This window comes from Myotis brandtii, unplaced genomic scaffold (genome assembly GCF_000412655.1).
Source record: "Myotis brandtii unplaced genomic scaffold, ASM41265v1 scaffold62, whole genome shotgun sequence".
Lineage (NCBI taxonomy): Eukaryota > Metazoa > Chordata > Mammalia > Chiroptera > Vespertilionidae > Myotis > Myotis brandtii.
In genome coordinates, this window is record NW_005370366.1 from 892,268 (window position 1) to 909,072 (window position 16,805).

General features: G+C 38.6%; 1 protein-coding gene across 8 annotated transcripts in view; it reads left to right on the forward strand.

The window, feature by feature from the left end:
* The window catches only part of ZDHHC20 (zinc finger, DHHC-type containing 20), an 84,986-nt gene that overhangs the window by 54,502 nt on the left and 13,679 nt on the right, over window positions 1-16,805 (forward strand). For 5 of the 8 annotated variants that reach the window (XM_014528137.1, XM_014528138.1, XM_014528135.1 and 2 more), the window contains 3 exons: window positions 6,977-7,103; window positions 10,450-10,539; window positions 12,818-12,933. In XM_014528137.1, the coding sequence (XP_014383623.1) occupies window positions 6,977-7,103; window positions 10,450-10,539; window positions 12,818-12,933 (333 nt within the window). Of the gene's footprint in view, window positions 1-6,976; window positions 7,104-10,449; window positions 10,540-11,990; window positions 12,036-12,817; window positions 12,934-16,805 lie in introns of those variants that run through there. The other 3 variants (XM_014528140.1, XM_014528136.1, XM_014528134.1) reach the window with 2 other exon arrangements.

The following is a 16,805-nucleotide window of genomic DNA, read 5'->3' on the forward strand; positions in this document are numbered from 1 at the left end:
TTAAAAGACTTAAATGTAAGTCAGGAAACCATAAAAATCCTAGAAGACACCATAGGCAGCAAAATCTCAAACATCTCTTGTAGCCATATGTTTACAGATACATCTCCTAGGGCCAAGGAAACGAAGGAGAAAATAAACAAATGGGACGACACCAAAGTAAATAACTTCTGCATAGCAAAATAAGTTATCAACAAAACCAAAAGGGAGCCCACTGTGAGAGAACATACTTGGCAATGATACATCTGACTTAGGGTTAATATCCAAAATATATAAAGAACTCATACAACTTAACAGAAGGAAGACAAACAATCAAAAAAAAAAAAAAAATGGGCAAAGGACCTAAATAGACACTTCTCCAAGCGGACACATAGATGGGCATGAGACATATGAAAAAATGCTCAAAGTCATTGATCATCAGAGAGGCAAATTAAAATGTCAATAAGGTATCACCTCACACCTGTCAGAATGGCTACCATCAACAAATCAACAAATGACAAGTGCTGGTGAGGATGTGGAGAAAAGGGAACCCTAGTACACTGCTGTGGGGATGCAGACTGGTGCAGCCATTATGAAAAACAGTATGGAGTTTCCTCAAAATATTAAATAAGGAACTGCCATTTGACCCAGTGATCCCACTTCTAGGAATATATCCTAAGAAACCAGAAACACCAATTAGAAAGAATGTATACACCCCTATGTCCATAGCAGCACAATTTACAATAGCTAAGATCTGGAAACAGCCCAAGTGCCCATCAGTATATGAGTAGATAAAAAAGAAGTGGTACCCCTAACTGGTTTGGCTCAGTGGATAGAGCAGTAATGGCGAACCTTTTGAGCTCCACGTGTCAGCATTTTGAAAAACCCTAACTTAACTCTGGTGCCGTGTCACATATAGAAATTTTTTGATATTTGCAACCATAGTAAAACAAAGACTTATATTTTTGATATTTATTTTATATATTTAAATGCCATTTAACAAAGAAAAATCAACCAAAAAAATGAGTTCACGTGTCACCTCTGACACGCGTGTCATAGGCTCGCCATCACTGGTCTAAACTATATGACTAACTCTCTATCCCTCTGCCTTCCTCTCTGTAAAAAACTCAATAAAATATATTTTTTTAAAAAGCAGTGGTATATTTACAGCATGGAATACTATGCAGCATTTAAAAAGAAGGATCTGTTACCCTTTGAGACAGCATGGAGGGACCTGGAGAGTATTATGCTAAGAGAAATGAGCCAGTCAGAGAAAAACAAGTATCACATGATCTCAGTTATATGTGAAATCTAATGAACAAAATAAACTGATGAACAAAGTAGATTCGGAGATATAGAAGCATAGAACAAATTTTGGAATCTCGGAGGGAAGGCGGGGGAGGGTGAGGAGGTGGGTAGTGATCAACCAAAGAATTTATATGCATAACCCATGGACACTGAAAACAGGGTGATGAAGGCCTGGGGCAGGGGGTGGGGGTAGGCTAGAAAGGATAAATGGGGGGGAAAAGGGGACATATATAATACTTGGAACAATAAAGATTTTTTTAAGAAGCTGTTTCCTTCATTTACTCAGTGTCTTCAAAAATTAATCTATCAAAGGTGAATAATAGATTGACATGTTAATGTGGTAGTTCATTCTGAGATTGGTAAAAAAAAAAAATTTAAATCCTTAATTACAGTTTATCGTTTAGCTAAAATGTAAGTTCTTTGATTTTTCCTCACAGTGTTTCATGATTGAGGCTAAGGAATAGTGTTTTTGACATGGTTTATCATTTCCATCTTTGTGTTAGTTGACAGTAGAACTTACGTATTGTATCACTAATATCAGCATTACTCATTTTTTAAACCTAAAATATAGAGGAAGAATTCAGTAAGATATTCAAATAATTGGACAAACATTTCGAAAACAAGATGACGTGGCACTGCTCGTACTGAGCTATTGGCATGTAAGCAGCACCTCACTGCTGTAATTGAAATATTTAATTATCAGCTAATGTACCAAGATACAAAATAATGATTTGTTGCAACATTTTATTAGAAAGTTAAAGCCTTCGCCTAGCCAGTGTTGCTCAGTGGTTGAGCATCAGCCTATGAACCAGGAGGTCAGGGTTCGATTCCCAGTCAGGGGCACATGTCTGGGTTCAGGCTTCAGGCTTGATCCCCGTAGTGGGTGTGCAGGCGGCCACTGATTAATGATTCTCTCTCATCTTTAATGTTTCTCTCTCTCTCTCTCTCTCTCTCTCTCTCTCTCTCTCTCTCTCTCTCTCGCTCTCCCTCCCTTCCTCTCTCTAAAATCAATAAAAACATTAAAAAAAAGAAAATTAAAGCCTTCCCTGCTATTATGCCATGTGTCTGCTAGCTAAATTAGAAGGGGATAGATTTTAATAGAGAAAGATGAAGACATTTTAGGAAGCCTTTTAGATACTTTCATTTATGGATCATTTTAAACTTGTGCCCAACTATGTCATGTAAGGAATGACGTGCTTCCAGAGTAAAGGATTTCTGTGCCATTCCTACCTCAACTCACTCTTCACTTTTGAGCACTTCAGTCTGTCGGGCTTTCATCCATGTAAATAAACTTCCTTATACCCATTAATTAATTTGTTACCCTCTTCATAGAATTTCCTGCCATTTTCTTACCTTTAATGAGAAATACAAAGTGCATCCTACATGCAGAGTCTAGCCACAACAGCTAAAACCTTCCACAACAGCTAAAAACTTAGAGATTTTACATAGAAAAGTAGATTTCTTCTTTCGAAACTGATAAATATGATATTGTGGTCCTCTTTTTTTCATCCGGCATCATTTATTCACAGCTAAGTAGTAGCAGACTGCTTTAAATGGGTTGCAAACAGTAATTTGCCACAGTTCCCACCCAGCCCAGGTCATTAATTTCCCATCAAACCTGCGTGGGTATTTGAGAGGCCAGTGATTTCTGTGAAGCTTGTTGATCCCTTCAAACAGACTTTTTCAAACTTTTTTTGGCCAGTGACTACAGTAAGAAATGCATCATTTTCTATAACTTAGTGCATGCACACATATGTATAAATTTATGTAAATAAGCGAAAATTTCACAAAATATTATTTAACTTTACTATATGCAGTGATGTCAATATTTTCTGTTCTAGTTCCTTAAGTAATTCTGTGGTTACAAACCACTGAATTAATTTTACAGACTATCAAGGTATTTTAACTTGCACTTTATAAAAAACTAGAGGCCCAGTGCACGAATTTTGTGTAAGGGGGGGTGTCCCTCAGCCCAGTCTGCACCCTCTCCAATCTGGGACCCCTTGGGGGATGTCTGACTGCTGGTTTAGGCCCGATCCCTGTGAGAGCCGGCAGTCGGACATCCCTCTCACAATCCTGGACTGCTGGCTCCCAACCGCTCGCCTGCCTGCCTGCCTGATTGCCCCTAACCGCTTCTGCCTGCCAGCCTGATTGCCCCCAGCTGCCCTCCCCTGCCGGCCTGGTCGCCCCCAATTGCCCTCCCTTGCCGGCCCAGTCGCCCCTAACTGCCCTCCCCTGCTGACCTGGTCGCCCCCAATTGCCCTCCCCTGCTGGCCTGGCCTGGTTGCCCCTAACTGCCCTCCCCTGCAGGCCTGGTCACCCCCAACTGCCCTCCCCTACCGGCCTGGTCACCCCCAATTGCCCTCCCCTGTTGGCCTGCTCGCCCCTAACTTCCCTCCCCTGCTGGCCTGATTGCCCCCAACTGCCCTCCCCTGCTGGCCATCTTGTGACCACATGGGGGCGGCCATCTTGTGCAAGGGCATGATGGTCAATTTGCATATTAGCCTTTTATTCTATAGGATTACCCTAGCACAGCATTTCCTTATAGCCTCACCCTCCACAACCCTACCCTTGGATGTTAGCTGGTTCTCCACTGCTTCTTCCAAATTGTTGTCTTTCTGTCCTTTGAAGGTATCTTATTCTGTCCTTTGGAGAATCACCTCTACCCTTCTTCATAACAGTCATCTACATACCGTGAGATAATTCCCCCACAGTAAGAGTTTCTGTAGTCAAACTACTACCATCCCAAACAGGCAGGCTAGACCCTTTAAATTTGATGGCCAGTAATTTCCATAACTAAACACTGAACCTTTTCATTGCTTGGAACTGAAGAGCCCCTGAAGTTTTAAACCACAGTCTTTGTCCTTTTAGCTCTTTCTTTTCCATACTTTTAATTCCTTTTATAGATTACTGAGTCCTCTGTTTTCCAGCACTTTTCTTTCAAGTGTTTCTCTCTCTTCTTGTTTCATTTTCCAGTCTTTTCCATTCTAGGTCCTATAGTAAATGATTTTAATAATTCTTTTTTTTAATGTATTTTTATTGATGTCAGAGAGGAAAGGAGAGGGAAAGAGAGATAGAAACATCAATGATGAGAGAGAATCATTGATTGGCTGCCTCCTGCATGCCCCCCACTGGGGATCGAGCCTGCAACCTGGGCATATGCCCTGACCAGGAATCGAACCGGCGACCTCTTAGTTCCTGGGTCGACGCTCAACCGCTGAGCCACACCCGGCTGGGCTGATTTTAATAATTCTTGACTGTACATTCACTTTATACCTGCCCCTAGGCTTTCTCCCATAATGCATTTGCTAATCCATGACCTGGGTTACTCCAGCTGTCTATTTTATCTACATGTGAATCAGGGTTGTAGAAAGCCAGTGAAGGCAATCTCACTCCCATAGAGATTGTTACAACTACAGATTTAAAGTCTCAGCCCTCACTTAGGCCCTCACCTCTATTTGGGAATAATGTAGTGTTTCTGATCAGGTTGATCACCTTATATTACTTACAACAGTTATTCCAGATTTTCACCATTCTCCCTAATTTCTTACCCATTTTGTGAGCTCTTCATAGATGAATTAGAAGCTGTCACAATAAATTCTTATCTTTATAACCTCACACAATCATTTCTACTTTCAAACCCATCACAGTTACCCTTCCTCTAACTTCTGAGGATAAGATATGTCTTTTCTAGTATCTAAGGCTAATCTTTAGAACTCTTCTAGAACCAATCCCATTTCTTCTAGCATAGTCTTCCATCAATTTTTACATTACTTTTCTATATTATCAACCTTTCCCAATCAAACTCTCCCTGGCTTATTCTTAGCTTATAAAACATGCTGAAATGCAGTCTGTTTTTAAATTTTCAAAAAATACATTTATTTGGTGAAAATTAGGTCTATCTCTAACCCTCATTCCATATCACTTTACAACCAAGCTTAAAAGAATGATCTTTAGCCCTGGCTGGGTGGCTCAGTTGATTGAACATTGCCCCATGCACCAAAAAGTTGCAGGTTTGATTCCCTGTCAGAGCACATGCCTGGGTTAGGAAGCTGATCAGTGTTTCTCTCTCCCTCTCCCTTCCTCTCTCTCTAAAATCAATAAAAACATTTTTTTTAAAAAAAAAGAATAGTCTTTAATAACCATCTGCTTCCTTTTCTGTTATTCCTTGTTTAAGATTATTCTCAAGTATCACCTCCTCCATATTTAACCCTCCTCTACCACACCCTCAATACACACATATCTGTATCACATTGTAATTTTGTTAGACTTTGGGTTCTTTGGTAAAAATTTTATCTAATTTATCTTTGAATCCCAAACACCTAGTAAAGTACCATCAAGCACATAGTAGGAAATGTATAAATAATGAATGAGAGAAGTTGCAAGACTAGGCATATGAAAAAAGAGGGATCCCTAACCGGTTTGGCTCAGTGGATAGAAGGAAGGAAATAATAAAGATCAGAGCAGAAATAAAGAACATAGAGACTAAAAAAGCAATATAAAAAGTCAATGAAGCCCTAACCGGTTTGGCTTAGTGGATAGAGCGTCGGCCTGCGGACTGACGAGTCCCAGGTTCGATTCCAGTCAAGGGCATGTACCTTGGTTGCGGGCACATCCCCAGTAGGGGGTGTGCAAGACATAGCTGATCGATGTTTCTCTCTCATCGATGTTCCTAACTCTCTATCCCTCTCCCTTCCTCTCTGTAAAAAATCAATAAAAAATATTTTTCAAAAAAAGAAAAAGAAAGAAAAAAGAGGGAGCATTTTGAGATGTTGCTTCTTGGCATGTCACCAGTTTGGTTTAAATAAACTCAAATAAATAAATATTTTTAAAAAAGAAAAGTAAGCCCTAACCGGTTTGGCTCAGTAGATAGAGCGTCGGCCTGCAAACTGAAAGGTCCCAGGTTCGATTCCTGTCAAGGGCATGTACCTTGGTTGCGGGCACATCCCCAGTAGGAGGTGTGCAGAAGGCAGCTGATCAATGCTTCTCTCTCATTGATGTTTCTAACTTTCTATCCCTCTCCCTTCCTCTCTGTAAAAAAGTCAATAAAATATATTTTTTTAAAAAAAAGAAAAGTAAGATATATTAAACACATTTTAGCAGATTTTCAGTAATAGGTAATTATTTTGACATTTTTATAAGGGTGATGAAGTATTCAGAGGTGATATTTTCTTCTGAAATACATTTCAGAAATTTATCTTTTTATTATAAACTAGAGGCCCGATGCACGAAATTCATGCAAGGGGCTCAGCTCTTGCAGCCCTAGCTGCCTCAGCCGGCCCTCACAGCCCCCAGCTTCGTCCAGAAGGTCCTCTGGAATGTCATCCAGATGGTCATTCTGCTGTTTGGTCTAATTAGCATATTAGCTCTTTATTATATAGAATACATTATTTATTTTAAATTCTATTTATAGCTTTTTTATTAAGATTTTCTTTAATCCTTTTTTTCTTTCTTAAATTTTATTGATTTTTAGAGAAAGGAAGGTTGAGAAAGAGAGAAACATTGATGTGAGAGAGAAACATTAATTCGTTGCCTCCTGCATGCGCCTTGACCAGGGATTGAACCTGCCATCTTTTGGTGCGATGCTCCAACCGGCTCTTGATATCAAAGATATAAAACAAGAAAATTGGTACTTTCATTCCTATTATAATTTTAAATAGATTAACTCATTTTTTATGTATACCTATAACAGAATCATTTAGTGCACCCACATTTTCATATGGACCTGATGGAAATGGTTTCTCTCTTGGATACAGTAAAAATTGGAGACAAGTCTTTGGCGATGAAAGGAAATACTGGCTACTTCCAATATTTTCAAGGTAATTTATAAAATGCACGTCTCAGAAATTATGAAAATTACAGTTAAATGTCTTAAGTTTCAGAGACTACAATATATAATTCTTAGCCTTAAGAATGAAAACCCAGAATAACTTGATTCTATAAAGTATTTTCTTTCTTTTTTTTTATTAGGGTAAAGGAGAGTTTGGGCATATATTTGAATGGAATATTGAAAAAGATGATTCATAAAAAATAAGAATTTCAAAATGAAAATAAGTTGAAATAGAGAAAGTATATAAATAATGAATGAGCGAAGTTGCAAGAGTAAGAATATTAAAAAAGAGGAAGCATTTTGAGATCTTGCTTCCTGGCATGTCACCAGTTTGGTTTAAATAAACTCTTATTAAATAAGTAAACAAATAAGTAAATAAATATTTTTTAAAAGTAAGGTATATTAAACACATTTTAGTAGATTTTCAGTAATATTAGATAATTATTTTGACATTTTTATAAGGGTGATGAAATATTCAGAGGTGATATTTTTAGCCATATCTTCAAAAATTCTATCACAGATTATATATTCTGTTTTATCTTAAATCATAGAAGATCTAACACATAATGTAATTTTTACTCAAATGTAAATGGGAATATATGTTTGAGATGTTATATAGTTTCCTTTTCTTCCAAATTCATAGCCATCCTAGGCTATCTATATACAAAAGTCATTATAGAAGAGGAAAAAATATTTGATATTCAACTGATATATTTGTGAGTGTTGTAGGTTTTTATTTTCCTTAACTGTATTGCCTATTTTTGTGTGAAAATGACTTATTTTGCCTTTGTTTTTGAAAAACATTTTTGCTTGGCATAGAATTCTACATTTTGCTTCATTGCCTTCTGGCTTGTGGTTTTTCTGATGAGAAATTTGCAGTCACTATTCTTTTTTTTAATGAATATGTAATGTGTCTTTTTTTTCCTCCAGCTGCTTTTAAGATTTTCTATTTGTAAATAGTTTCTTGAAATTGGGTTTTGTTGTCCCTTGGTATAATTTTCTTTGTGTTCTTAGGCTTAGGATTGATTGAACTTCCCAGTTCTATGATTTTATAACTTTTATCAGATTTGGAAATATTTCAACTATTTTTTCTTCAACTATTTCTTCTGACATCCTCTTCTCCTCGTTACTGCAGGGACTCCAATTACATTTACCCACTCGAAGAAGTTCTAACCACAGCTTATTGATGCACTGTACATTTTTTTTGTGTAGTCTTTTTTCTTTGTGTCATTGAGTAAATCTTATTGCTATATTTTCAAGAGCCAATCTCTTCTGTGTACTTTATATTTTGTTTTCTGTATTGCAAGGTTTTTCCACTGTAGTTGGAACAGACTTTTTTTTTAAGGTTATTTTTTCTAAACAGATATTTCAATATTAAGGTGTTTTGTTTTTCTCTTTTCTTTAAAAATATGGCTCCATGGCCCTGGTTGGTTCAGTTGGTTAGAGCATTGTCCCGATAAACCAATTTTGTGGGTTTGATCCCCAGTCAGGGCACATACAAGAGTCAACCAATGGCCCTAACCAGTTTGGCTCAGTGGATAGAACATTGGCCATGGACTAAAGAGTCCTGGGTTCGATTCAGGTCAAGGACACACATTTTGGTTGTAAGCTTGATTCCTGGCCCTGGTTGGGCATGTGTGGGAGGCAAACAATTGATGTGTCTCTCACATAGATGTTTCTCTCTTGGTATCTCTCCCCCTCCCTTCCACTCCCCCCCCCAAAAAATCAATGGAAAAAATATTCTCAGGTAGAGGATTAACCAAAAAAAAGAAGAAGAAAAAGAATCACCAATGAATACATAAATAAGTGAAACAACCGATCAATGTTTCTCTCTCTCTCTGTGTCTCAAAAAATTTTTTTTAATGTTGTTCTATTATCTTCTGGCGTAGGAACAAAAATATGAGCCCCACTCTTATCTTTATTGCAGTGTTTATAAATTTCCCTCTGGCTACTTTGAAGATTTTATCTTTATCACTGGTTTTAGGCAGTTTGATGATAATGTTTGGTGGGATGGTTTTCTTTGTGTTTATTCTCTCTAGAATTCATTAGGCTTTTTAAATCTGACTTTATAGTATTCATCATATTTGAATAATTTTCATCATATGTCTTCAGTTGTTTTTGCTGCCTGCTCTACCTCTTCCCATACCCTCCCCCCACTACCTTTTCAGATACTGGTACTTGATAAATATACCTACGTTAAATTGTTTGTGACTCACAGGCCATTGCTCTCCTGCCTCTCTCTTTCCCTCCCCTATCTTTTTTCTTTGCTTTAGATTGAATAGTTCCTATTGCTATATTTGTAAGTTCATGATCTTCTGTAATGTTTACTCAACTGTTAAGCTAATCCAGTGAATTTTTCATTTCAGATATTTTTCAGCTCTAGAAGTTCAATTTGGTTCTTTTTATATCTTACATTTTCATTCCTCACTTTCCCTGTAGTTTAAAGTCTTTGTTTCAATTTCTTTTTTATTGACTTTTTTCTTGTGTATATATTTACTTGCTACTTTTCACGCTAGTAATTTTTTATTGGATGAGTGACATTTTGAATTCTGAGTGTTTAAATTTTGTCTCCCTTTAAAGAGGCAGACAGTTTTTTTTCTTTTTCTTTTTGTAGGGAGTTATCATCAATACAGTTTCTTGTGCTTCAGCTTCTGCATCTCTCCCTCTTCTTCAGCTCTATCTGATAGATTTAAGCTGCCTTAACTTTAGAAATTCCTATCTCTGTCACCTCAGATCAGTGAGACTACCTTGCTCTGTGTCCCCTCCTGGCCTGGCAAAGGCTGGAACTCACTCGGTCAGTTCTCTTCTTTCACAAAGCACAGTTCTATGATGTTTTGAAAACAGTATTGTATATACTATTCAGTTTTCTGGTTGTTTAAGACTGAAAGATCAGATTTTGTAGTTAATTCATCTTGGATGGAAGTGAAAGTTCTTGTTATACACAATTTTGATGTTTTTAAAATGTGAAAGTAAGCATATCTGCATTTTTTAGATTGTAAACGTTTTGAGGGCAGAGATTTCCTTCTCATTAACTGCCAGATCCTTAGCACTTAAAATAGTACCTGGAATATCATAGGCATTCAATAAATAAAGTATAGTTGGCATACAATATTATGGAAGATCCTCTTTTTAAATCTATGTAAATTATAAAAGAAAAAGGCTGCATTTTTTTCAATGGAGGTTAATCACCCTCTTAATTAGAAATACTAGGAAATTTTCTTTGAAATGACAAGTTATTTCCTTATACCAGGTCTCTGAAAAATGGGAGTTAAACTTGACAACGTTGATTTAACTTAATATGATTTAAAATATTACTGATATTTTTTATTATGCAGTTTGGGTGATGGTTGCAGTTTTCCAACTCGCCTTGTGGGAATGGATCCAGAACAAGCTTCTGTTACAAACCGAAATGAATATGCCAGAAGGTGTGCTTCTTGTCATTATGTTTTTCAGTATTCATTGTAAAACAAAATATATATATGTGTGTGTGATACAAACATATCTTATAAATACAGCAGTAATTTAGTAAGCCAGCATACATAGCAAAAGAGAACATCTAAATAATTTTTAATATATTTTAAAATATTTTTTTAATCCTGAACTTATTATTGATTTTAGAGAGAGAAGAAAGGAAAGTGAGAGAGAGAGAAAAACTGTGTGAAAGAGAAACATCGATTGGTTGCCTGGTGTGCACACCCCAACAGGGGATCGAACCCAAAACCTGAGTATGGGCCCTGACTGGGAATCAAACCCATGACCATTCGATGTACAGGATGACACCACAACCAACTGAGCCACACTGACCAGGGCTAAATTTTAACTTAGGGTTAATAATATATATCTCCTCATATATTATATTGTTATATAATATATATGCTTAGGATAACCATACTTTTTATCATCCAAACCAGAATACTTTTCAAAGTAAGAAAGGGAATGCTTGCTCTTACTAGTTGAACCAGAATAATCACATAAAACGAAATGTCTGGGCAAACTAGGAAGCAAGGCTGCCCCTAAATGTGCTGCATTTTCCTAGAAACTTATACATTCTTTTGAGATTTGATTAAATTGGTGTATGTAAGTTTTTTTCTTCAAAGAAATTAGTCATTTCTCTATTCACCATTTTATTTTTATAAACAGATTTTAACTGTAGTGTGAAAATGAGATTGAGAATTCAAAAAATACAAATATAAAATTTCATTCATTTATTTATAGGATATTTTCTCAGTATTTGTATGGCAAGCAAACTGATCCATACATTCAGAGTAATTCATTTGAAATGAAATTTCAAAGAAGATAAAGATACTTCTGGTACTGACCAGGTAGCTCAGTTTAGAGCATCATCATGATAGCCAAGGTTGTGGGTTTGATCTCTGGTCTGGGCACATACAAAAAGCAACCAATGAATGCATAAATAAGTGGAACAAATCGATATTTCTCCTTCTCTTTCCAAAATCAATTTTAAAAAGAGAGAGAGGGATACTCTGTCAAAGCGAAATAGTTGGAACTTACTACAGAAATTAATTGTGGGGGAGAAGAGATTATTAATTACAAGTTTGCATATAATATCAAAAGCATGTAGGCCTTAGAACTTTAGGCCTTAGCTAAGACCTTAGACCTCCAACATTTATTATGGGTCTAAACAAATCACTTAAACTGTCAGAGCCTCAGTTTCCAGCTATATACCTACCTCCAGTTTTTGCAAAGGTTGAAATAATGTATATACAGCACCTAGCACAGATATCTGGCCCATAGTAGGTATACAACATATTAGTTCCCTTTTCCTTCTTCTTTCATTCTCCGTTCCCTCTCTTCCTAATCTGTTAGCTAGAAAAATAAGTCTACACTAAATCACTTAATCATTTTTTCCCCTTAGATCTAAACTGCAGAGATAAAAAGCAGAAAACTTGAAAGATGACAGGTAATTTTTTTGTCCTGGCCACACAGACCTATCCTAATGCTACCTTATGGCTCTTGATTAACATATGTTAAAAATGTTTCAGGCTGGCCTCTGAAGCTTTTTTCTTTTGCCTAATTGTTTTCATTGGCAGTTGGAGTACAGATTCTTGGATCTAGAGCAGGGGTGGGCAAACTTTTTGACTCGAGGGCCACAATGGGTTCTTAAACTGGACCAGAGGGCCGGAACAAAAGCATGGATGGAGTGTTTGTGTGAACTAATATAAATTCAAAGTAAACATCATTACATAAAAGGGTACGGTCTTTTTTTTTTTTAGTTTTATTCATTTCAAACGGGCCGGATCCGGCCCGCGGGCCGTAGTTTGCCCACGGCTGATCTAGAGAATCATTTAATGAGGGGGTGGGCATATTTTTCTTTTGAAAATTGAGTTGTTTTTTTCAGAGTGCTGAGATCTTATGATTTGGCCTCATGTTTAGGAGAAGGAATACTAATTTTCTGCTTATTAATATTTTTTTAATTTTTATTGATTTCAGAGGGGAAGAGGGGGAGAGAGATAGAAATGTCAATGATGAGGAAGAATCATTGATCAGCTGCCTCTTGTATGCCCCCTCGCCCCCCACCGGAGACCGAGTCCTCTACTTGGGCACATGCTCTGACCAGGAATTGAACTGTGACCTCCTGGTTCATAGGTCGATGCGCAGCCACTCAGTCACACTAGCCAGGCTAATTTAGTGTTCTTAATTGAGCATCAAACTATTTACTAAATTGTTTGCTCTTCTTTTCAGTATTGGCTCAAATCAACCCTTTCCTATCAAACCACTTAGTGAATCAAAAAACCGATTGCTGGATAGTGAATCTCAATGGACAGAGAATGGATCTGAAGAAGGTACTGTCAGATCAGGTAATACTTGTCATCTGAAAACATCACTTCATCTGGTTAAAATAAATTCACCAGGTTGAATTACTGTATAAAAATCGTAAAATACTAAAATATGTGAAACTTTTAAATAAAACATCTCACACACACACACACACACACACACACGGGGTGTTAGTGTTTATTGGTAGATTTTATGGAGAAGGGGGTTCAGTGAGGAAGTGTAGTGGCTGCTGCTGTGTCTTGTTCTGTTCACAGATAGGTTGTTGTTGGTTTTTTGTTACCCAGCCATGTATTTCTTTAACTCAGGCATAGAAAGTTCATTTGGCATAATTCTGAATAAATCTTAAACAAGGTGAGTTTTGGTCAAGATGGCAGCATAGGTAAATGCGGTACTCAGAATCTCTCACAACCACATCAAAATTACAATTAAAATACAAAACAACCATCATTCAGAGCGCCTGAAATCTAGCTTAACAGAAGTCCTGCAACTAGGGATATATTAGAAGAAGCCACATCAAGACTGGTAGGAAAGGTGGGGTTGGGGAATGGGCTGGTCGGCTGGTCCCATACTCAAGGATGGCGGTTAAAAGTTGGAAGAGATATCTCAGCTGCAGAGGTCCCCCCTAAGGAGTGATGGTCCCAGTCCCACATCAGAACCCCCAGCCCGGAGTCCCAGTGCCAGGAGGAGCAGTCCCCATAACTTCTCTATCTGTTAAAACCAGTGGGAATTGTGGCTTAGTGAGGCTTCCTGGTGTCCAGGTGTTCCTCTTAAAGGACTTAGTCAGACTCACTTTCTCTGAGCCCCAGTGCTGGAGCAGCAACTCGAAAGATGCCATATGGGGACATACAGGGAGGGACTGAATTGTCTGACTGCAGGGTAAGTTTTGGAGGTGCAACTTTCTCCCAGATAGAAGTGCCAGCAGAGGTCATTGTTCCTTTTCTGAGCCCTTCCCCCCTCAAAATCCCCAGGTGGACACCATATCTGAATCCCATCAACACTGGCTAACACTGTTGGCCTCACCCTGGTGATTTGCTGAGACCCCCGACTCCACCTTCCCATTTGCAGGCCCACCCAAGCCCTTTCCAGTGGCTTTTCCATATTCTGGCTTATGCTTTGGACATTTCTAAAATCTCTCAAACGAGCAGCATCTGGCCTCTGTTTACCTCATACTCCTTGTTAAGTAGCTCCAGGCCTGATACTAGTGGCAGCTAGCCTTGGTTTGCAGTTTGGCCTCTCCTCTAGACACCTCCAAGTAAGTACAACTAGCAGTCAACTACAGATTGTTCTGTAGCTCATGCTGGGTGGCCCTTGGCAGGGCACAGGCGGTGGCTGACCTTGCACCTCTTGGGAGGCCCCAGAACTAGTGCACTCAGTGGACAGCACCAGACCACCCCGGATTTCAACCCAACCACCTCTACAAGCGACACACTCAAGGGGTAGAGGTCACAGGCACCAAAGCCCCACTAAAGCAAGTCCTGCTCTACAGGATCGGCCCCTGCACAGCAGCTTCTCCATTGTAGTGAAAGCCTGTCCTCTCAGCTGGTCTTTGCAGCTGATCAGCCTGGGGGTCAGTCCCTACCAGTGATTTGCCAAAAACAATCAAGACTCAATTACAACAGGACAGTGCACAGAGTGCACTTGGAGTGCCCAGATCAAGTGACGGGAGGCTGCTCCACTGGGCCCTGTAGGACACCTACTACATGAGGCCACTCTACCAAGTCCAGAGATATAGCAGCTCTACCAAAAACATAGAAAGAAACACCGGGCAGCAGCCAAAATGAGGAGACAAAGAAACATGTCCCAAATGAAAGAACAGGACAAATCTCCAGAAAAAGAACTAAATGAAATGAAGGCAGTCTACCAGATAGAGTTCAAAACAATGATTATAAGTGTGCTCAAGGAACTTAGCAAGAACTTCAGTAGCATGAAAAGGGACATGGAAATTATAAAAAAAGAACCAGTAAGAAATGAAGAATACAATAATTGAAGTGAAGAAAAAGATTACAGGGAATCAACAGTAGAGTAGATGAAGCAGAGGATCAAATCAGCAATTTGGAAGATAAGGAAGCAGAAAATATGCATTTAGAATTGCAAAAAGGAAGAAGAACCCCAAAAGAAGATAGTGTAAGGACCCTCTGGGACAACTTCAAGCATACCAACAGTTCATCATGGTGGTGCCAGAAGGAGAAGAGAGAGCAAGGAATTAAAAATTTGTTTGAAAAAATAATGATGGAAAACTTTCCTAACCTGGTGAAGGAAATAGACATACAAGTCCAGGAAGCGCAAAGAGTCCCAAACAAGATAAACCCAAAGAGGCCCACACAAAGACATTATAATTAAAATGCCAAAGATTAAAGACAAAGAATTCTAAAAGCAGCAAGAGACAAGCTGTTAGTTATCTACAAGGGAACTCCCTTATTACTGTCATCTGATTTCTCAACAGAAACTTTGCAGGCCAGAAGAGATTGGCACAAAATATTCAAAGTGATGAAAAGCAAGGACCTACAACCAAGATTACTCGATCCAGCAAAGCTGTCATTTAGAATAGAACAGATAAAGAACTTCTCAGACAAGAACAATCTAAAGGAGTTCATTACCACCAAAGCAGTATTACAAGAAACATTAAAGGGTCTTCTTTAAGAAGAAGAAGGAAAAAAAAAAAACATCAAAAATATGAATAATAAAATGGCAGTAAATGCATATCTGTCGACAATTACTTTAAAATGCAAATGGGCCCTAGCCAGTTTGGTTCAGTGGCTAGAGTGTTGGCCTGTGGGCTCAAGGGTCCTGGGTTCAATTCTGGTCAAGGGCACATGCCCGGGTTGTGGGCTTGATCCCCAGGAGGGGGTGTGCAGGAGGTAGCCAATCAATGATTCTCTCTCATCACTGATGTTTCTATCTCTCCCTCTCCCTTCCTCTCTGAAATCAATAAAAATATATTTTTTTAAAAATGCAAATGGAATAGCCCAGCCCGAGTGGCTCAGTGGTTGAACATTGACCTATGAACCAGAAGGTCATGGTTCAATTCTCAGTCAAGGCACATGCCCAGTTTGTAGGCTCAATACCTGATAAGGGGTGGGGAGCGGGGGGCAGGAGGCAGCAGATCAATGATTCTCTCTCTGATCTTTGATGTTTCTATTTCTCTCACTTCCTCCCAAAAATCAATAAATAAATGTATTTTAAAAATACAACGGGTTAAATGCTCCAATCAAAAGATATTCAGTACCTGAAATGGATAATAAAATAAGACCCTTACTTATGCTGTCTGCAAGAGACTCACTTCAGATCATAAGGCACACACAGTCTGAAAGTAAAGGTATGAAAAAAGATATTTCATGACAATGGAAACAAAACAAAATAAAGAAGCTGTGGGCCCTAGCCGGTTTGGCTCAGTGGATAGAGTGTTGGCCTGCGGACTGAAAGGTCCCAGGTTCGATTCCTGTCAGGGTCACATGCCCGGGTTGCAGGCTCGATCCCCAGTAGGGGGTGTGCAGGGGGCAGCTGATCAATGATTCTCTCTGATCATTGATGTTTCTCTCTCTCTCTCTCCCTTCCTTTCTGAAGTCAATAAAAACATATTTAAAAATAAATAAATAATTTAAAAAGCATAAAACTAGACTTTCAGCTCTTAGCACTGCTTCTGGGTTCTACAAGAAGACAAATGGTTGGCACCATATACCTATTTAGTGCTTATATAAGAGTTGCTTTTACTTTAATCATCAATTTTGCTGTTTAGCCAGCAACTCAATTCATTTTTTTATCGGATCATATATAATTACTAGAGGCCCGGTGCACAAAAATTTGTGCACTCGGGGGTGGGGGTGGGGAGGGGGGTCCCCCAGCCCGGCCTGTGCCCTCTCGCAGTCTGGGACCCCTCGGGAGATAACGACCT